Source organism: Photinus pyralis, unplaced genomic scaffold (assembly GCF_008802855.1).
Source record: "Photinus pyralis isolate 1611_PpyrPB1 unplaced genomic scaffold, Ppyr1.3 Ppyr1.4_LG2, whole genome shotgun sequence".
Lineage (NCBI taxonomy): Eukaryota > Metazoa > Arthropoda > Insecta > Coleoptera > Lampyridae > Photinus > Photinus pyralis.
Genome location: NW_022170403.1, coordinates 7,021,715 through 7,045,365, shown reverse-complemented (window position 1 = coordinate 7,045,365; position 23,651 = coordinate 7,021,715). Strand labels below are relative to the sequence as shown.

Genomic DNA, 23,651 nt, shown 5'->3' with positions numbered 1-23,651 from the left:
AAATTTAGGTTTGCGCATGCGCATTTCCAACTTTCTTATTTAGAAAAGCATTGATATGAAATTCTTCTCATAAACTGAAATTGAAGTAGCACGTCAAAAATGGATTGCCCATGTGCAACGCTATCTTTCATATTTGTGGCCGAATTTTTACGATTTTAACAGAAGTTGCATCTTACAAATGGGAAATGAATGCAAGTGGAAATGCGCTTTATGTAAATCGTTTACGATTACTTTTTAACTTGTTATTATTCACCGAAACTTGATAATGGAATCGCACGAGTATTTATTTTTAGCTCATTTTCCAAAATGAAAGTGAATGTTATTGTCCGTACTTTGTCTGTTTGTCGGTCTGTCCGTCTGTATCACTACTAATCCTCCAGTTTAAGCTTTTTCGTTGTGATTTCTTTCTTATACGGCGTAGCACAGCCCCGAGATGAGAACGGTAAAAGATTTTTGTTGATTAGTCACTTCCTTCCCCAGTTATTACTATTATTCTGTGCGAGAAAAATGCGCTTTTGTCAATCTTGACCACGTGTATACCAGATTAGCATACGAGCCCCAGGGCCGTGAAGTTAGCACGGTCATTAAAAGAACTAACCACAGTACATGATTACATCGTTAGTGCCTCTTAGTGCTTTATAACTTCCATGAGCATGACCGGCCGTTTCCGAGAAATCGACTCCCCCTTGTGTAGTGATGACTTCCTACCCTCGTTGAAAGTACTAACGACCGGACAAGCGCTAATCGTTAGTTTGTCTTTTTTCTGCATATTCTACATTCATGACAATGCCAATGTAAAAGAATTTATGAAAGGTCTCACCGAAATAAATTGGTTTGTACAAACTATAACTTTCCCGTGCGACTCTTTTTGAGAACAGTGAGCGACGGGGCCAGAGGGGGGGGAGAGGGGGTTAAAAATTAATTTTATCTCTCATTGTGTCAACGAAAGGAACAGGTTTCTACAAACTCCTGCCCTTCTTTCTGTCCTCTTATCAAAGTGCGGGTAGGAATGGGAATGGGGGGGGGGGGGGGGAGGGGGAGTGGAACTAGTTTTATTCTTCATGGTATTTTGCATACACATGCCTTTAGTGGTATCATCGAAATAAATTGGTTTGTACAAACTATAACTTTCCCGTGCGATTCTATTTCGAGATCAGTGAGCGACGGGGCCTGAGGGGGTGGGGGGTGGGGTGTGTGAACTAGTTACTCTTGGTACTCTAATGAAAGGTCTCAACGAAAGGAATTAATTTATACTAACCATAGTCTTCCTCCTCGATCCCTTGTCGTGATCGGTTATAATTCCTTATATATCTTAAGAGTGCATTGTCAAAGGAAAGTACCTGCAAAGGGCGATTGGGACGTTTGGAAGAAATATAACCATTGGGCATTTAAATAAAATTTGATACATAGCCACTTGGAATGAAACCGAATTTAACGCCAGTTTCAAAGTTTCGTTGTGCGCATGCTCAGTACCAACTTTCTTATTTAGGGAGGGATTTAAATGAAATTTGATACATAGCCAATTGGAATAAAAACAAATGTAGCGCCATTTTCCAAATTTGGTTTTGCGCATGCCCAGTGCCAACTTTCTTATTTATGGAAGAAATTTCGTAGGGGTGTTTAAAAAAAAGCGCTTTACCTGCACAAGGGTTGAGCACAATTTTTACTTGTTATAATAAGGGCGAAGCGTATAAGATAACAGGGTGTAGAAAGGGTAATACGTGTGGTACTAAATGCGAAATCCTTGTATATCCTCCTTTAATGTAATGTCTAAGGTCATCAAATAAACATACAGTAGAGCACTCATGATAAGTATGGTCTGTGCGTTTTAATCCACTGTTTTACTTCTTTCCAACGCCAGTCACTCTGGTGGTAGCGTTGTATCATATTCAGTAAATTGATTTGCAAACATTGTGGAAAATCATATGCTATTTAAATTGCCAATATTTTTTGAAACTGTCAATTAAAGACAAGATAGCAGCAATAGAGAAACCCAAATTATCTCTCAATGAATCAATTGTTTAAGGGATTCACATTTTGGATCGAAAAAATGCATTAAATGTAATAAATTGCACAATTCGTTGTTTTAATTTTGTTTAATTTTTGTTTAATTTTGTTGTATTAATTTATAAACATGCCTAATTCTCCAGTGAAAGAGGATACCTTGAACGTTGAGTGAGAGTAATGATAGCCACGATCTCGACGCTGATTCAATTCATCAGCGGAAAAGACTAAAAACGTCCTGCGTTCAGAATGCTATTACGTTATTATACTATGCGATCAAAATGAGTTGCTGTCGAGTCACCTTTGGAATTTTTGTTTACACTGGAAATCGTACTTAACTTGAACTTCCAAAGGCGAATCGACACATTTTTGATCGCCCGTTATACAGTGAATTTTTAAATGCGAACATAGGAGTTTGCATGCAATGCAATTTGCCTATGTTCGATTTAAAAAAAAAACACATCAATCTATGAGGTGTGCGCGGTTCACATTCCCAAATCGCGCAAATTGTGTGACTACGAACAGCAACTCTATAGTCTTTATGATGAAGAGCACTCGGTAAGATTTTTTCAAAGAAGCCATGTGAGGCCATAGCAACTTTAGGATACATTTTTCTTAAACTTATGATAACTTGACCTCACAGGCCACGCACTGACACCACAACTCACTGTGAATCAACCTTCAATTATTTGTAGATCATGTGCACCTGGTATTCTACTAATTTGATCTATTCAATACATAAATGAAGAAAATAAGAAAATAAATACCGAAAACAATTACAATAAAATGTTCGAAGTGTCCTCCTTGACATTCTAAGCAATAACCTAACCAATTTCGTAATTAAGTTGGACGGCGGTATTTTTAAAAATGTGACAGATGTCAATTGTATCTACTACTCATTTGAACTACTCAATAGATTGATGTGTGTTTTTTTTAAATCGAACATCCTATGTTCGCATTTTAAAAAAATTCACTGTATATTTAGTAGGACGGTGCGTAGAGCAACTGTATAAGGCTGCCGCTCTTCGATTATATGCGAGTTCGAACCATCGAGCGCGCGCGCTCCAATCTCCCTGGTAAATGTTGCGTTCCAAATTAAAAAAAACATAAATTACATTGAGGTAACATAACAAAAATCGCCCTGCAAAAAGATTTTTCCATACTGATCCATCTGACGAAATTACCTAAAAAATCTTTAAATATGAATCATGGTAAGAATTGGAATGGCCACGACAGCGTATATGAGAAGGAGAATGTTGCTTAACAGTAAGATTTAGAATTGATAAAAAGACTGGTGAAATAGTTAGTTTGGAGTGTTTTGTTGTATAGGTGTCAGGTATGCACATTAAATAAAATAGAATTAGAAAGACGGGAAGCATTCGAGATGTGAACTTGGAGGAGGTTGTTAAAAGCAAAATGGAGTGGTAAGGTTAGAAATGAGAAAGTATGAAGAGCAGGTGAAGCGTTTATGTTGAAAATCATCATATACCTACTGTAAAGTATTAAACTTATTGCACATATTAAATATTTCTTCCATTATATAATACATCCCACTTCTGATTGTTAGGTAAATCATAATAAAAGACAAAATCTTGTCAATTTTGAGTTTTATAAAAAAAATTGAATAACCTATTGATGTCAGTGTAAACTTTTGCCAATGCAAAGCAGTTTAAGCCACCCTGTTCTAGTAAAAGTAACTTATAATCTTGGTTATTAAGAAGGAATTGGCATCTAAAATTAAGTTCTTGGTTGAATAAAATTTCTAATTAGACCTATAATGAAAATGAAAACTTCACTTCGAAGCAGTTTCAGCGGTTTAAATGGTACACCGTTAAGAAAATATGTGTGTTGCAGTTGTATACTTTTTTATTTTTCCAACTAATTGGGTGCTTATCAAAGTTTTATGCTTTTACTTTTTGCCCACAAGTGTCAGTATCTACATGTTTATAATTATAAAACTAATTTTCTCACAGAAACACTGGGGTTTTAGACAGATCAACGATTTATACGCTTTCTAATTCCCTGAGAGTATCCCATGAGCGTTAACCTCACTACACTTTAAAGTGAATTATTGCTTAAACGGAAAATCGGTAGTTAACTGTTAAAATTTCAGAACGTCAGTATTTCTAACGACAACATAAAGTTGTTTTACTAGAAAATTGCACTTTAAATGGTTTGGATGATTGTATTAAGTATGAAACTTACCTGAAGTAAATTGCAAAATTCCTGCAATTCGCGCCGTTGTGGAGTAAACAACATACTTTATGCAGCACGCAGCCGTGGCCGTAACCGCAATTAATAGAGACAGGGCACTGCCGGTGCCCACTAAAACTGTACTCGCTTGCCACCAAGGACTTGGAATATCCCAAAATCTGAAAAGAACATCACATAAGTAATGCCAAATGCTTGCATGTTGTATATTGCCGTACTTCTTTGCACAAAAGTCAGTTTCAAAAAGCGTGTTTTCTGAAAAGTATATAGTTTATTCTTTATATACAGGGTGATTCCTATAGTACCTGCCACCGTTTGGGAGCGTATAGGGGGTGCCTAGGGGAGTATTTTGATATAGGACACTTGGGGTCGGAAATCTAAAATAAGGGCGCCAGAACCAAATTTATCTTCTGGAATTTCACGCCTGTATGTAGGCAACCCAACCGACCGACGTTTCGCGCGGAGCGATGCAGAGCGAGTTAGCGCGAGGAAGCGACATGGGAGGGAAGGAGGGAAAACGACAGTCAAAAGCAATAACGTTTACAAGTGTTCAACGTGGCCACCGTTGTTCTCAATGCACTTCCTACATCTAGCCAACTATTATTATACTATTGCCATAGTGTTTATTCACTTGATACGCGTCGTTGCAGACGGGATTTCGTGGGTTTAAACAAAATTCTGATCAAGTGTCAGCCACACATCGCCGCCTGAGATCGCTCCGTGTGCACCGCCGGCCGGTTGGGTTGCCTACCTACAGGCGCGAAATTCCAGAAGGTAAATTTGGCTCTGGCACCCTTATTTTAGATTTCCGACCCCAAGTGTCCTATATCAAAATACTCCCCTACGCACCACCTACACGCTCCCAAACGGTGGCAGGTACTATAGGAATCACCCTGTATGTGTAAATTCCATTTACCCCTTCGTCCGCCCGTTTGAGGGCTTGAGAGCTCAGCACTGGGACTCGGAGGCTGCGATTTTTTTGTTAAATAGGTTTCAACATGTAAGCTACCTAAGTGGAAAAGTATACATTGCGCACAACTTTGTGCACTCGCTTGTGCAGATAAAGCGTATTTTGTTTACCGAAATAGCTTTTATTTTGACATCACCAATATACATATATTTCTTGCAAACCTCTCAATCGCCCTTTGTGAATACTCTCTTCCGACAATTCGTTCTTGAGGTATAAGGGAATATACCCAATCACGATAAGAGGTCGAGGAGGAGGGCTATGGTGGTTGGTAGAAATTAATTCCTTTCGTTGTGATGATATAAATTAATCCAGTTCTAGATTGTTTTATTGTTAAGTAATTGTAAATAAATAAAGCACGTAATTAAATTTACGTTACAATTATTTGTATTAGAAAAAATGTGGCAATCTGGTAAAAATTTACTTTTATACAGTGACTTTTTTTTTAATGCAAACATATAAATTGTAAGAACCATATTTTTTTAGGGTAGTCCTTAATAACGAAAAAGTAAAATGTCAACGCAACCCCTATTTGATAAATGTGGCAAGCTGACTGTTCAAGTATGCGCATTCTGCACATATGGGTGCAAGGGTCTTAGGGGATCGTGTTAAGGCAGTTAAGTTGCGTACACGCTCTGGTCACGATCGTATAAGGGATGCTAAGTAGAGCATCGGACGTATTAGTGAGTTTGGTGTAATAGCCCTTTAATGTGTGTCTCCCACGCGTAGGTGGTGAGTGTCTCCCACGTGTAGGTGGTGAGTGTATTGTGCAGGCCATCGTGCTGGCCGTGCATTGTTGTTGGGCTATGGTAAAACCCTTGGCAGATATCCGGATATATTCCTAGGCTTTTAGAGTGCATTGTGTGCATGTGCCTATGACGCGGTCCCCTGAGTGATCTACTCGCTCGAGTAAATCATGGTGTCGACCCAATATGAAACATAAAGGCCTCATTGTTAACACAAACAGTTCGGGGGTGAGCTCGACCTGGGTGTCGTTCACAGGTAGGGCAATGAGTGACATAGATTGACGTTACTGATCTATTGGCCGAGGGCCCTAGTCAGAGGGCCAAGGCGGGATGTGTATCCTAAATAATACACGTGCGCGCGGCGTAACCCTTTCCCAAATAGGTATGAGCTCCATTTTAACCCTTCAGGAAGTCATCCTCAACGACGCATTCAACCCCAATCGCCAACCGGAGTGTTCGGAGATCCCCCCGGTGAGTTACTTAATTAATTGGCGAGGATCGCGGTTAAGCAGTCGCGATATTTGTTTACATGACCCTTGAGCGCGGAAGACTACCAGTCAGACTGAATGCTGCCATGCCAACCCCTTAAGGTAAGTTCATAGCTCTCCGTTCATACGTTTCCGTTTGTCCGTTAGCCAATCAGAAGACAGCAAATTTTTAAATCGTACGTCGTCCGTTTACGACGGAAAAGTTGGTTGAAGTTGAACATTTACGTTTCCGTTGGTCCGTTTTTAACAAGAGTGAGGTTATGTTTAGTATGTTAACAGCGTTCGCCTATTCGTTCTTCACTTCTTCAATTTAATTTCGAAATCTCTTACGTTATTGCTTATAATGTCAAGGAGGACACTTCCAACATTTATTGTAGTTGTTTTCGTTATTTATTTTCTTCATTTATGTAGTGAATAGATCAAATTGTAAGGTCAAATTATTGTATCCTAAAGTTGTTATAACATGGTCTCACATGGCTTCTTTAGAAACAATCTTAGTGGTATTCATCATGAAGACTAGAAACCGTTGCTGTTCGTAGTCACGCAAGTTGTGCGTTTTGCTGGTGGGAATGTGAACCGCGCACACCTCATAGATTGATGTGTTTTTTTTTAATCGATCATAGGGAAATTACATTGCATGCAAAATCCTATGTTCGCATTTAAAAAAAACTCACTGTATAGTACACACAATTGTGTATGTCAGGTACACGAATATACGGTTCAGAGTATGTTTCTCTTGACTTCCGTTTGTTTCTCTTGACTTCCGTTTGTTTCTCTTGACTTCCGTTTGTTTTACGCGGTGCGGTGAAAAAAAAACAAGTAACGGTGTTATCTAGGTTTCTATAGGAGAAGGGGAAGGTGTCATCCTTCCTTTTTTTCTTCCTTGTGCGAAAAGACGCTAATTCACAGTGTTAAATTTACATACATATATCGGTTAAACCCAAACAGCAAATTTATTCAAGGTAAATTTTATATTTACGTTTGTTATCGTGATAAGTGTCACATATTTAACCTTTCCATCACCTTAGTCCCCTAAACACCTACGTGATGTCAGTTTCTTTTGCGGTTCCCACTGCGTATTTGTTTTTTTCCATTATTACAATGTTAGCGCAAAATCCTTTACCCACCACTTCTGACCACAGGGGTGCAACCTCCATAACTAATACGGCATCTCAAGAACAATTAAATATGAACAGTACAATAAGATCGTTTTCAAACGTAGTATCAGCTCCTACATTTCCAAAAAAAGAGCAAGCCATAATATTTTGATCTATTGATGGTTTCTCAGTCAAAGACTATGTTTTAGCTACCGGCAACGTCATAGGGGCAAAAAATATATTATTTGCCTCAAGAATGAGCAATAACCGTATTTGCATATACTTAGCATCAAAGGAATTGGTTCACGATTTCATAGATGACCATGGGGGAGTAAACATTAACAATGTTTTCGTACCTGCTAGAAAATTGATATTACCGGCCAAACGCATAATTTTATCAAATGTATCACCATGTATACCCCACCGAGTAATTGAAAACGAACTGAAAAACATTAATTTGCAATTGGTATCACCTCTATCCTTTATTGGTGCAGGAATAGGGGTGGAAGAATACAATCATGTATACAGTTTCCGTAGACAAATTTTCATAGCCAATGACCAAGATACAGAGCTAGATTTACCGCCATCTATCCTAATAACATATGACGACGAGGATTATAGGGTATTTGTATCCGATGAAAAAGTAAAATGTTTCAAATGTAAGCAACTAGGACATATTGCTTCAAAATGTGTCCAGCCGCTCAATGAACACTTTCCCATGCCACCTGCAGATCTTCCAACAAATAAAAGACCGCACCCATCCACGGAAGCATCTACCTCAGAAGTTTTGGAAGTAACTTCAAACTTACAGGAGTCAAACGAGGAACTAACTGACTCAGCACACATTATGAACACCGATATGACAATCCCAGTCGACGAGTATGCACAATCCACTAATTTTACCAGGCCTTCATTAATAACCAAGAAACGGAAAGTAGAACAGTCATCTTCCCAACCCCCTTCACCATCTCCGGAATGCTATGATGAAATGGAACAAGCGTGGTCCAAGGGTGATCGAATATATTAGATTTTACTACCTTTACGGATTTCCTAAATAGTGTTAAAGGTCACAATAAACTGCTCGAGATAGCAAGAAAATACACAGATCAAAACGACTTGATCGTTTTAATAAGAGATGTAATACCCCTCTTCTCCCAAAGAGCTATAAAAGAAAGATGTAAGCGATTAATGAATTATTTAAAACGAGACCTCGCGAAAGAAGGAATTACTTGCTCTTCCTCTAAATCCTTACAGGAATTTTCTTCTCTAGAACGCACGTCATCGGTGGACAGCATTCAAAGCACTTATTAATAAATAATAACCACAACATGTATAACAACTATAACAAACACTGTACTAACAATCCGTCCTCTTTATCTGCTACTCTAAGGATTTTTACACTTAATGCGAAAAGCTTACGTTCTGAATTTTAATGGAACGAATTAAGGACATTCTAATGGTTCAAGAAACAAACATTCTTCAAAAGGCATCATTTCACTTTTGCGATTCCTACGACCTCCTAGTAAATCCATGCATCTTGGACTATAGTGGAACACTACTTGCCGTAAGAAAAAGTGCACACTTAAAATTAACTTATCATGAGATTTTGTATCCATCGTATTTACAACGACTAGATATAACGCTCAAGGATGTAAAATGGCATTTAATTACTATATATTTACCTCATGACAGAGTTACTACTAAAGAAATACTATTAAGATTGGACAACTTTTGTTTTGCCGTTAAATAGAGTGGACTGTATTACTTGTTACTTTCGGTAAAAACGAATGGCTTCTCGAAGATATAAAAACAACCTTCCTGCTAACATGCTTTATTGCAACTGCGTGCTCGTCCTCCCTCTCTCCATGCGCAAGAAAACACAAAACTATACATTCACTTCCTTAACATATACCGCCCACCTTGAAAACAGTGCGGTTTTCAAAAACAAACAAGTTAAATATAATTGATCAAAATTAACTCTAATAATATGCAAACAAAACGAAATATTTGTCCTAATTATAAACAGCCTGTGGCCTGGAAACATAAAACCCAATTGTTTGTTAACAAAAGAACGATCACTGTGACCTCTGCTAAACACTAAAACTTTAAATCACTTCACTATCGGTTGAAGTGGTTATGTTGTCACATAGGGAAGCGGGCAAATTTTTGCGAATCCTCTCTTGATGTTCCCGTTGATTGTTTTAATAACGGCAACTCGATTTATTCCGTCAGGTCCTGGATATACTTCAACTACTCGGCCGATCCTCCACAATGACGTCGGGAGATTGTCCTCCTTGACCAACACCATTGCACCTTTTTCCAAATTTCTGCCTTGTGCTCTCCATTTTGTGCGTTGCTGAAGTTCAGTTATGTACTCCCTACTCCATCGCTTCCAAAAATGCTGATTTAATTGTTGTATCCGTTGGAAAAGAGATAGTCTACCCTCTGGAATGCCCAAAACGTCTGGATCCGGAGCAGCCACCATGGATCTTCCTATCATAAAGTGAGCGGGGGTAAGGGGGTTAAGATCATTAGGGTCAGATGGCATGGGCGACATGGGTCGAGAATTCATGATTGCCTCAATTTGAACCAATAAACTATACATTTCTTCATACGTCAATGAATCATTCCCCGCTACACGTTTTAAGTGATGCTTGCAAGAGCGCACACTAGCCTCCCACAACCCGCCAAAATGGGGTGACCGTGGGGGTATGAAATGCCAATTAATTTCCTTATTGCTCATTTTGTCAGATGTAATATTTTTACTAGCGCTGAGAAAATTTTGCAATTCCTTTAGTTCTGACTTCGCACCAACAAAGCAAGTTCCATTGTCGGAGTATATATTATTGGGTTTTCCCCTACGTGCAATAAAACGTCTGAGTGCTAAAATAAAGGCTTCAGTACACAAGCTAGTTACTAGTTCGATGTTCGATGTGCACAGCTTTCGTGACGAAACAAATAAAAATACAAATATAAGCCTTTGAGGTCTTAAAACCACGGCCTTTACGATCACGTATATGTAGTGGGCCAGCATAATCAACACCCGTGGTTTGAAAAGGAAATGAGGGCTGTACCCTTGCGAGAGGCAAATTGGCCATTATAGGATTTATTTCTTTTGGTGCTGCGCGAAAGCATTTTACACATTGATGCACTATTTGCTTGGCAATATTTCTTCCGGCAGTGACCCAAACACGTTCGCGAATTGCGGCTAACATTTGCTGAGGTCTAGCATGCACTAAACGTATATGTTCACGTGCGAATATTAATTTAGCTAGTCTATGTTTTCCACAAATTAATACAGGATGACATTTGTCAAACCTATATTTTGAATTACTTAGACGGCCTCCAACACGTATTAGACCCTTAGAGTCCAAGAATGGGGTCAAACTTTGAATGTGACTATTATAGTTGATTTTATTGGTTTGCTTTGTTTGAGCTGCTTGATTTCATTACTGAATGACACATTTTGGGCAATTTTTATTAAACAAAAGAATGCGCCTTAATTTCAGCAGCACGCAACGGTCCAGTGAGACCTTCCTCCCTTGGTTTAAGGCTATTATTTTTAAATCTGAGGCAGTATGCCACAATCCGCTCCATCTTACTAAGATCGGAGTACTTGTCAAAATCAAATGACGACGAACAGGTTGAAATATGTGTTTTTGTCACTACTTTAAATTCTGGTAAACTGGGAGTACTCTCATTAGAAATAGGCCAAACAGTTGAATCTTCAGATAGCCACGATGGACCATGCCACCATAGGTTTGATTCCAGCAATTCATTTGGTGTCACCCCGCGGGATAACAAATCTGCTGGATTTGTTTTCGTTGAAATGTGCTTCCATTTAATATTTGGAGCAATCTCCTGAATTTCGGCGACTCGATTACAAACAAATGTTTTTAACAAACTTGGTGAGGTCTTTAACCAACCCAATACAATCGTTGAGTCAGACCAGTAAGTACAAGAGTCAAACGTTATATCTAAGTTTTCATAAACAACTTTTCCCAAAATTGTCAACATGACAGCTCCACACAGCTCGAGTCTTGGCACGGTCAACGGTTTGATTGGAGCAACCTTACCCTTTGCGCACAATAACCTAGTCGTGATTTCATCGTTATGATCTATAGAACGTATGTAAATACATGCTCCATAAGCATTTGTGGAGGCATCGCAGAAACCGTGCATTTCTATTCTTTTTGGATTTTTACAAATGGCATGTCTTGGTACCCTTAAGTTATTTAATATAGGCAATTGTTCCCTAAATCGAGACCACCTTTCAAACAAAGCATTAGAAACGGATTCGTCCCAGTCTAATTTTTCGCGCCAAAGATCTTGAAGTACGATCTTTGCCGAAATAGTACAGGCACCTAAAAGTCCCAAAGGGTCAAAAATTTGAGCTGTTTCAGAGAGAATTATTCTCTTTGTGACCTTACGTTGTTGAGAATGCGATATTTTGAACGTTAAACTATCTGTTTTACCCGACCACATCAGACCAAGAGTCTTGATGTTTTCATTTGAACCAACATTGAGAACATTCGGGTGTTTATCACTTAGCTTTATGCCACTTAGAACTTCGGGTTCGTTTGAAATCCACTTCCGCAAAGCGAAACAACCGGTGGCTAGAATTTTGGGAAGAGTATTACAAAGATATTTAGCCTTTTCTAAATCATCTGTACTGGTCAACAAGTCATCGACGTAAAAATCATTTTTTATAATCTTGGCAATGTCTGGGTTCGAAATTTCGTTCTCCATACCTATTTGAATTAAACTTCTAATGGCTAAGAAAGACGCAGACGACGTGCCATACGTCACTGTGTTTAGATTGTATTGTTTTATTGATTCGGTGGGGTCTGGTCTCCATAATATCATTTGCAACTGCCGTTGCTCAGGGTTAATTAGCACTTGGCGGTACATTTTTTCGATGTCCGCAGAAATTGCATACTGTCCCTTTCTAAACCATAGCAAAATTGATATTAAATCTGGTTGTATTGTAGGTCCCACCATTTGCAAGTCATTTAACGAAAAACCAGATGTACTGCTTGCTGAGCCGTCAAATACGACTCTCAGTTTTGTGGATACACTTTCCTCTTTCAAAACTCCGTGATGCGGAAGATAGAAAGAAGCCTCGTTTGGTTTGGGTTGAGCAATTGACATATGACCTAGTTTTTCATATTCAGACATAAAATTATGGTAACGATCCTTTAAAATTTGGTTATTTTGTAGTTTTCGCTCTAATGCAAGAAACCTCTTTTTTGCTTGTTCAAAAGAGTCACCTAATTTATCCGCGGTTTCCTTTAAAGGAATGGATACCACAAAACGGCCATCATATTCTCTTCTCGTGGTTTGTTTATAATGCGCTTCGCAAGCCTTTTCTTCTAATGACAATGTGCGCGTTTCTGACACCTTTTCGATTTCCCAAAACCTACTTAATTGATTTTGCACGTCATTAATTTTACTGAAATTGCAGCGCGATTGCTTAGCAAAACTAGTTGAAATGGGCCCTGACACCAACCAACCAAATTTACTCTTTTGAAGCGTGGGCAGATTATGTCCCAAATTTATTTGACCTATACAGAGCAGATTCCAAAAATGACTAGCGCCAATAAGTATTTCAATATTTCCTGGCTTGTGGAATGCCGGGTCAGCCAGCTTAAGGTTTTGAGGAATGTTTATATTTGATAAATTAATGTTATGGCTTGGTAAGGAGCTTGTTATTTTATCAATAACAAGGCATGATAACTTTAGCTCAGAGCTATTATAGTGCGATTGAATTTGTACATCACATTTCATTTGAACGGGCGATTCTGACTCGCTTATCCCGATTATAGTCATGTCAATTTTGCTTGTTTGAATCTTTAATTTCTTGCACAAATCTGAGGTTATAAAACATGATTGAGAACCAGAGTCTAATAAGACTTTAGCTGTGCGCACTTTACCACAAGAACCAAACACCTTCACGGATGCTGTTGGCAACAACACTTGCGCTGTGTTGGCAGAGAACGCCGCGACTAGTTGTGAGTTCTCATCTTCAGGAGCGATTTTGACCTCTTCATGCAAAAGTGTATTATGCCGTTTGTGGCATTTATTGCACAGATATTTTGATTGGCAGCTACTGATAAAGTGACCCTTTTTTAAACAGAGGATACATATTCTAAGAGATTTAACCTTTTCCTGCCTATCCTTTACAGAGAGTTTCAGAAAGCTGTCACATGACCAAATCGCATGAGAATTTTTGCATACCACGCAGGACTCCTGCTTGGTTACTAGTGATCTGGATTTTACCGTTTCTTGATTTTTGTGTTTTTGCTTGGCCTCTACGGTTTCTAATAAATCTGATTTTTCTTTCAAAAATTCGTAGAGGTGGTTAAAACTAGGCATATCGATTTTTTTTGTATGTTTTTCCCATTCGCGCATGGTCATAGAATCTAATTTTGAGGTGACTAAATATATGATTAAAGTCTCTCCCAAAGTTTCGGAAGAAGTTAAACTCTTTATGTTGGCCAAATGTTTTGACACTGAATCTAATAAATTTCTTATTTTCATAGAGGATTCCTTTTGGATGGACTCTAAATTAAACAAAGATTTCACATGATTGTGAATCAACACCTTTTCACTGTTATACCGTTCTTGCAGTCTGGTCCACGCGAGAGTATAGTTTGTTGTACTAAATTTAATAGATTCTATTACCCTTGCCGCGTCGCCTTCTAAACTTGCCTTCAGGTAATGAAATTTTTGTGCCTCGTCTAAATTCGCATTTTCCTCTATTAAACTTACATAGAGATCCCGAAATTCAAGCCAATTTTCGCTTTTCCCGTCAAATTTCGGCAGTTTAATTGTCGGTAATTTAATAGAATTTTTAACGGAACGAGCACTAGACGCAATAGAATTCGCGACGGAATTTGCCGGTGAACCGCGAGAGGAGAGCCCTCTGTCAGTATCTATAATTTTACTTAATAAACAATCGGCCTTAGCCGTGGCCTCAAAGAATTTTTGCTGGAAGTCTTCCAATTCCTTCAATTCCGCCTCGGCTTCATTTGCTTCGGAATAAATGTTGCCAAGATTCATTTCAAATTGATCTAGCAGCGGTTCAATCAGCGGTAAACGCCGTTGAATATTAGCTGCGCTAACATCATCAATAATTTCACCTGCTTTTACCTTTGCATCAATTTCGTTTATAAAGTTCGTAAACACGGTCAATTTGCCTTTTATAATAGCGCGTTGTTTTTTAGACACATCCATTTTTTTTTTTATTTGCAATTTGTTTTGATTGATTATGAATACCCAGTACAAATATGAAATATTAAAATATTTATGACAACAATGAATAATGCCCTTCTTTTAACACCTTAATTAGGTAGATAATAACACCTAATTAATTATTATATTTTGCTTTTTAATTTAACTGGTCAATGACCCTCGCTTTGTTGTTTTGTTGTACCTACACGCTACACGCATTAAAAAATCAATGGTCCCTAATTAAAAAAATCCTGTATGCGCTCTTACTAGTTGCTTGTCAATATTATTATTGGTTGATCAAAATGATTTGATTAAATTTATTGACAAATTGAGATTTGAGCTAGGAATAAGGAATATTGGGAACTCACCCAGATAGTTTTACGATATGTGCGTATGCGATTTCTCATGAATAGAGCTGATGTCATCTACCTGCATTCCTTAGTTTTTGCGCCAAACAGTGCAGCTCATTATCAACGGATGGGACGTTACCATTCCATCTTTTACTTGGAACACTGAGGGGAAGCCGCATGCGAATATCACGTCAACAGCTAAAATTGATAACACATTTGATTTTTCTTCTGTTATATCCGGCTCGAAGGACCAATGTTTTGCCCTTAAATAGAGTGGACTGTATTACTTGTTACTTTCGGTAAAAACGAATGGCTTCTCGAAGATATAAAAACAACCTTCCTGCTAACATGCTTTATTGCAACTGCGTGCTCGTCCTCCCTCTCTCCATGCGCAAGAAAACACAAAACTATACATTCACTTCCTTAACAACTTTCTTAGGACCCTCGAAAATGGCTCTCACGTAATTTTAGGTGGGGATTTCAATTGCACGCTAGATCCAACAAGAGATCGCGATGGCTCCTATGACCGATATCCAGATGTTGCGCCATTATTAGAAAACATTCTGGGAAGGGCGGGAATGCACGATTGCTGGAACATTTTTAACCCCAATAAGGGTGGATTTACCTTCTGTACGAAGGGACATCAAACCGCAGCTCGTTTAGACAGACTATACGTCTCAACCCATCTAATTAGACCTTTGATCGCTACTACGTTGCACACCAGCTTTTCGGACCATTTCTCATTATCTGCTGCATTTAGAACAGAAGCAGGCTACTCTCCGCCTCCTTACTGGAAATTTAATGACTTATTGTTACAAGACAGTAACTTCACTGACTTGATGAAAACGTTTCTCGCTATTGAAGTCAAGCACGTAAACAACTCGAACATCCTGATGTGGTGGGAGCGGTTAAAACTGAAAATCAAGGAAGTAACTATATTATATATGAGACAAAACAAGCAAAAAGCTCACTCCGAGCTCCAGTCGTTACAAAGAATGTTACAAGCCACACTTTTCGACGAACATCTTAATCCCGTAACACGAAACGAACAACTAGCTACCGTTATTAAGCACTCTCAGGCCGCTTACTTCAGGGCAGCTGAAAAACAACTGGCAGCTTCAAAATTTAACAGCTTAATCATGTCCGACCAACCAACTGTAGACCAGGCTGAGGCATAACAACACAATTGCTCAAGACCCACAAACGCTATGCTCAATTGTAGTATCATACTACACCAAAGTACATGCGAGTAAAGGCATCAGAGTGAACAGGTCAAGTTGACTTTATGAAAATCTCACCACGCTTAGTAATGCGGATAGAGACAGCGTTCAACATGGTTTTACTTTGGAAGAGTTACAGAGCGCCCTCTCGTCGTTAAACAAAAACAGCGCTCCTGGACTGGACGGGTTAACTCCAGCGTTTTACATTTATTTTTGGGAGGTATTAAAAAACGCGTACCATATAATGATTAAAGCAGCCCTCATCAGTAAGAAACTGCCTAGCTCAACAACGAAAGCTGTTGTAACTCTATTACCAAAAAAAGGTGATCTATTGGAGTTAAACAATTGGCGTCCAATATCCATCTTATCAACAGACTATAAGATAATCGCAAAGGCAATTTCAAAAAGATTATCTACAGTTATTAATAAACTTGTACATGCAGATCAAAGCTACTCAATCCCCAATAGGACAATGTATGACTGTAACATAGATCATCAATATCTGTTTCATATTTTGAAAATTATGAATTTAGGCGCTTTCTTAGTGGACGCAGTCAAGTTTTAAGGTATCAAAATATCCCAAATTGTTTTTCTTACGGTATCCTACTGTACTTGACTGAAAAGATGAAGTTTAATTATTAATAATAATAAACTGTTATGCACATTTATGGCATTTATCAATTCCTTAATTTATGACGATGTTGACTGCGATTTCAGAAAAAAATAGTATGTGTACCTCGTAGTGAAAGCAAATTCCCGAACTCTAATTCTAGTTGGCTTCGGCTATTGTAGTCCGGGAATGTATTGCTTTTACTATACACATTCTACTATTTATAGCCGCAGTAGTATAAACAATGGAAAATGATGATTAAGCCTTGTTGTAGTAAACACGCCGATTTTACAAAGTGAACACAATTAGCTAATAATGCAACCAATAGAACAGAAGCAATTAAAGGCGATTTGCCGACCGTATCTAGCATGATGTGTTGCCTAACGTTTGCATGCCGTTTTTCTACACTTTCGTAATTGAGCGTTTTACAAAATTTCGTTTTAAACGGCGTAGAACGAATTTGAAAACCCGGTCAAAAGCTTAAAATCTTCCTTACAACCTACTCATCCCGGCTATAAGAGGTTTTTTGTTAAATATCGCGTGAGACGCATGTAATCAGTCCGGGTCGTGCCCTGTAAAAAAATTGTTTTTCAAAAATACGAAATTATGGGCTTATAGCCGGCTTCTTGAATAGTTACTGTAGACGTACAGATAGAGACCCTTTCTTCAACTCAGATTTTAAACGCGTAAAACGACATTTCAAATAGCATATTTTTAGGCATTAATGTACAACTGGAATCCCCCCTTAAAGGAAATTTTAGTTTTTTTGAATTTACGTCGAACCTATTCGACAGTTAGAATTTCCACAAGAAAATTTTAAATAAGCATCTAAAACTGCGAAACATTGTCCATTTAACCAATTCTCTATCTTTAATAATAAGAGAGTTACCCATGCAATCCCACCCGGTCTGGGACACACTGTATAGTCGGAAACTCGGCAGTTTTATTAAAATTTGACATATTTGACCACACCTCCCAACCTTAATCCCCGGGATCTCGCTGACAGACAAGACTTTTTCTACTTCACTATGTATCAGCATATTTTTTTACACCAAAAATCAACCATGTAGCGATAAATCACTTTTTTCGTAGCCAGCTCTTCGTCTATTAGTCCACTGTACGTAAATAAATGCGTCTCGCTCACGGTTTCTGTATCTAAAAAATTCACTAATGTGTCTTAGCAATTGTAGATAAAGTAAAAATTCCATCCACAGAATGTAATATAGAGAAAATAAAAGAGCAGTAATTCACACAAAATGCATTCCCTCGCGCATCCGCCTACCCACTCTCACGTATTAGACTACGCCGTGAAGAATTTTTACCTTGTGTAGCGGCCACATTCTTCTACTATCTCCACAATTCCCTCAGGACTGACACGAGGGTAGTTGCAGCGTCTGAATGAATTAAAGTATGCGTCCACTTTTCCCAGGAGACGACCCTGTTACAGAATATATTGCATTATTATAAATATACGACAATATTTCTTAATTAAAAGTTTATTAAACATTATACATTTATAGAGATAGAAAGGTTTTTAGAAAGAACATTTAATTTTATATTTAAATGCTAGTAAATTCTTACTGTAATTATAAGTGTAACGAGCAGCTTTGTGCACAAATATATCACCCGACCTAATTATTTAGATATAGTGAGCACGCTTCTGAAAGTGTTATTCTGTGAAAGCCTACCTTTATACAAATTTTCTTGTTAAGAAAAACTAATTTACGGAAATATCCTGTGGATTTGTAAATATTAGGTAATTTGAAAGAGGACTGGAAGATTATTTACGATTATCACAAATTATGCTGAAAAAGGCGCACTGTAATGAAAAAATAATTTAATGTTATAAAAGAGGGATTTTGCTTAATTTTCTGCATGCTAAAATACCGATGAATGATTTCTCCTTACAAGTTAGTACCGTCTAAATATATTTTGTAATACACGCATCGACTCGGTTTGTTCGCTTTATAGATTTATTAAAGTAGTTAAGAGCGCCTAGGTAAAAGTAACAAGAAGTTGGTGAAAATTTGGTCACTTATTCTCTGAGAGACGCACTTTCTAATGGTCAAAAGAAAAAAGTGTTCCTATGTACCGTTTCTGAGATATTTGACAGTAAAAACAGGGCTCTTATGGACACACTCAGTTTTTTTGAGCTAGCGAAGGTTTTTGTATCAAGACTTAAATGAGATGGGTCTCATTAGAAGCGAAATTTTGTGACGATTCTAAATATGCACGGAAAAGTACATGTTCATGATGAAATAAGGAAGATATTTACAGCCGGAGCGGCGTCTGCTCTGGCGCGGCGGTGTGCTATGCAACACGCGTTTAAATCTGACGACTTTTCCACTAGTCTAGTATATAACTGAGCTAGGGCAATCTTTGCCTTCTTCTGCTGAGCACTTTTCTTCACAAAAGGCATGGTGTCTTTCAGAAAGAACACCAAAACCAGCGATATTTATAAAGGCCTGCACAGTGCACACGTCTTGCTGACACACTGATCGGATCGAGATCAAGATAGCTGCTGGGGATCTCTGGCGCCAACATCGAAAAACCAAATCCACTACACCGACTTCACGTAAAACGCCAAATTGTTTAGTTTCCCGGCTTTTACATACGTCTCGCATACGTTTTGATTAAAAATAAATATATTCGTTTAGGATTTACCGCTTACACTGTGAATATTTAGTCGCGGTGTCGTCAACAGTTTAGTGTGCAAAGGTTTGAAACAGGGTCGAAAAGTAGGGAGACTAGTCAAGTTGACTACTGTATATACCTTTTTAAAAATCATGTATGACGTTTGCATTGTGCTGAGGTACAAAATACCACTCATACCGTATTTCTAATTATGTTTCCTTCATAACAACATTTTTTTGGGGACGTGTACCGTAAGTAATAGGTAGACCGAGTACATCGCTTGACTTCAGCCGAACGCGCTCTTTAAAACCCCCATTGCTTGAACCGTTCGAAAAAAATCGGTGAGTGTGTAACTTTCTCATCGGTGACTCACTCCCTCACCAAATTTCGTATTTTTGACACTAAATTAAAACCGCCCGTTTGGATTTGTCATAGTGTTATCCAATGCGCTTGCGTTTGCCATTTACTGCAATCAATTCAAATTTAAAAGTAAATTATGTCTTGCGCTTCAGAAGGGCAAAAACTCATGCTACTATCTGCATTAAAAAAAAAAAAACTTTGTGACAGGGAAGACATCCACTAATTTTACGAATAAAAATATACAGGAGAAGTGGAAGGTAGGTACGGCTACTTTAAATAGCACTGGAGATTGGAAAAATTGGCGTAAAGTGTCAACAATATACGAAATTATGAAAATCGCTCGACATAACGTCATACCCACTCACTCACACGGAAGTCACACGTTCAAGAATGGTACCCTACAACATTCCGAGAGCAAAATGAATGTCTCTCAGCCGCACAAGACGAAAGTCTGTTATGATTAGTTAGTGTATGAGTATGATCCGGCAGCTGTGGTCAGAATAAGAGACGTATCGGTTTATGATGCTTAAACCCGCATTCAAATTGATGGTATAGAGGCAAGCCCAAGGTAGATATAACGGTGGCGGCACTCTGCTGTTTTATATAGGAAGCGCGTGTACCAAATCTCACCTCGTATGCTTATTGCCTACCTTCCAGTCGTATTCTGATTTTATTATGGAGTCAATATAGACGGGAGGCAGCGTACATAGTAACTAAACATGAAAGCGACAAAATTTAAGGATGCGCATCGGCAAAATTTGGATTGGTTTTGCAAATTAATGTGAAACCTAATTTGCAAATTCGTTTTTAAATCGACGAATTTAATGTTTTGAATTAAATAAGTTAAAGAAAAAGAACCTGTAACTTGTAAGCGTGTACACCGTGAGCAGTAAATATTAAATTGCGTAAAAAAGGGGAATTCGAAATGATGCCTCCTTCGTTTGGATATGCAAGACTTTGGTCTACTGAGGAACCGGGGACAGCTTATAACAAAATATTTATTATTCGGATAAGAAAAGAAGAACCGCAAATTATGTTACGGTAATGTCGAATTTTTGATAAAATAATGAGAAATACACCTGAAAATAAACTAATACCATTAGATGAGAAAAAAAATCTTCTTTCGATTGGTATTATAAACCCTCTAAATTAACATGGGGAGGAACAATCTGTAAAACGTTTTTCCCATGTTAATTGCCTATGTTCGGTTTCGAAATATTCACCCGGTATAAGAAGATATTATAGGTACACTTAAATAGTACTTTCCACGTTTCCTGCTGACTACGCGAAAAAAATTTTACGAGACGGTGCAATCTAAGTGGGCACACTAAAAATATTCACAAGTCTTCGGAGGCTGGCAGAGGTTATCTTTATTATGTACCCCCACGAGTACATTTTTTTACTCGTAGATTTACCCCTTTTCCTTATAATACAGTTCGGTTCAACGCAAACTCAAATTCTAGCGCGCTTGCGGTTGGACAGTGCGGAGCCACCGAAGCTACGAGTAAAAAATAACAGGAGAGAATATAACGATGGTGGGAAATAGCATAACACGCGACGAAAGTCGTCAAAATATCACTTCCTTTGCGCTGGTCAGTTATGTCGACTTGACTTATCATAAAACAGAAGAGATGAAGTCAGTTTTGTTTTATTACACCACTGCCAATAATGACGCGTTTCTCCCCACTCTTCTCGCACTTTTATCACTTCCTTTTTGTCCATTTCCGTCAAGTCCCCTTTTAATGCAAGGTTCTCTCCTTTTATTTTTTACTCTTAGCACCGAAGGGAGTCACGGTGCAACAGAGATGCAAGATCTTATACGAACTGAGTTGACATTCCCGAAATTTTACTGGCGCGTGGCATATTAACATTATTTCCTTAGAAAGTAACGGGATTTAAGGGGTTGTAATTAATACCAGGCGCATTGGAAATTATTACTGGTCTTGTGTATTAACAAATGTGTTTTAAAATTGAATGTGTGTTTTCAGGGACAAAATCACACCGGTTACATTTTAAATCCTTGGCAGGATCCATGTCTTGTCAAATGTTAGATGGTTTTAAGACTGGATTTATGCTTGGTGACGAAACCGCAATGGGCAGACTTTAAATCCTTGATGATCTTGTATGTTAAAAAATGTGTTTTATAAATAGATTTATTCATTCATTGCAGTCACACTGACGTTGAGATAAAAGGCCTAAACTCAAAACGTTAAAGTTGCAATGTTGTAGAACAACCGACATAAACAGGCCGTCAAGACTCAAGTAACTGCATTGTTAGTGCACCACATCAACGGACCGACACTCACCACGAGCAAGAAGGAATGGCCATCAAAACCAGACTGTATAAGACCATGCACCAAGTCGTTGGAATACGTGAACGTTACAGGCGCACCTCCCTGCATTCAATTTAATGTTTGCTACTTTTAGGTTTCAGTTCTTCGTACAAAGATGCCTTGCAAGCGGAGTTTATGTGTACTCTAACGACTTGGTGCATGGTCTTATACAGTCTGGTTTTGATGGTCCATTCCTTCGTGCTCTCGGTGAGTGTCGGGTCCGTTGATGTAATGCACGAACTATGAAGTTACGTGACGGCCTGTTTGTGTCGGTTGTCATCTACAATCGGGCTGTCTTATTGGAGGCGGTAGGAAAGCAAATTTATATGCCAGTAGGAGCGTTCCAGTTTTATCACCGTAGTAGCCGTCCGGTTTATGAGCGATTCGTAGGTGTTTGAAATGTCTTGGGTTACGATTTGTGAACATGGGGCCTTATACTGTCCTTTTCGGATTTTATACTGCCGCAGCGAAACATGGCTCTTGGTATAACAACGTCAAAAGTCTGTGAGTTTAAATGTACATTACGATTTACGAATATGTTTATTCATTATAACAGCCTGTGATGAAAACAATAATTAAATAAAAAATAAAATAACCTACATATTAATTAATAACATTACAGCTTAGACGTTTCTTTCGCATGCGCAGATTGTACGGAGTTTAGGCCTTTTATCTCAACGTGTCACACTGGACACCTCGCTGGACACATTTACACATTTAAAATGCTACTTATTGCAGATAAGCAGTGTTGTACTTACAGTGCAAAGTACATCTCGGTATTAAATGTATTGGCACAGATGCTCGTTATTGAAAGCAAATGGGAGACTATGACTTAAGTTTGAATCGTTTGAATTGGTCACGTGATATTGGGAAAGTATTCAAATTCACGAAACATGGATAATTAGGTACGCGGTAATTAAATGAATTCTTGTATTCAGTAAAATAAAGTGAACATAGGGTAAATTTTATTAAATCAGTGTTAACGATTTTATGTTTCTTATTTAATTAAATAGTTATTTATGCATCAAGGGCATTAAGGCAATATTTATGCCGAGGGCGACAGAGCCCGAGGGCCTCCGGCCCGAGGGATTGTAAGTCGCCCGAGGGTTAAATATTGAGTAATGCCTGAGGTGCATACAACATTTTATTTTTCATCATTCTAAAGAATGCATTTCCATATACAAATGTCATGATTATTGTTTGCCCAACATTAAAGTGCTCCATACGAATCAAGTTGCATCTTTTTTATGACATAATATAACTCCGTCAATCAATTTGACAGGCCGTTTGAAGGCATAATGAGATGACAATCCATTATGCCCTTGGGCGTAATAGACTGCTTCATATATCACATATGACAGATATAATTGGCATATAATAGGCAAATGAAGAATAAAA

General features: G+C 38.2%; 2 protein-coding genes across 3 annotated transcripts in view; both read right to left on the bottom strand.

Annotated features, from left to right (window-relative positions):
- Positions 1-18,364, bottom strand: part of LOC116163415 (LHFPL tetraspan subfamily member 6 protein-like) — a gene marked incomplete at its 5' end in the record, with an annotated part of 35,371 nt that extends 17,007 nt beyond the window's left edge. For both annotated transcript variants that reach the window (XM_031477325.1, XM_031477326.1), the window contains 2 exon segments: positions 4,210-4,376; positions 18,249-18,364. In XM_031477325.1, the coding sequence (XP_031333185.1) occupies positions 4,210-4,376; positions 18,249-18,364 (283 nt within the window).
- Positions 9,670-15,438, bottom strand: LOC116163397. Its single transcript, XM_031477298.1, has 2 exons — positions 15,348-15,438; positions 9,670-15,294 (listed from the first exon to the last, which is right to left on the bottom strand). Exon 2 carries the CDS (start codon positions 14,747-14,749, stop codon positions 10,994-10,996), a length of 3,756 nt encoding a protein of 1,251 aa, XP_031333158.1. The 5' UTR covers positions 14,750-15,294; positions 15,348-15,438; the 3' UTR covers positions 9,670-10,993.
- Positions 18,365-23,651: the final 5,287 nt, after the last annotated feature.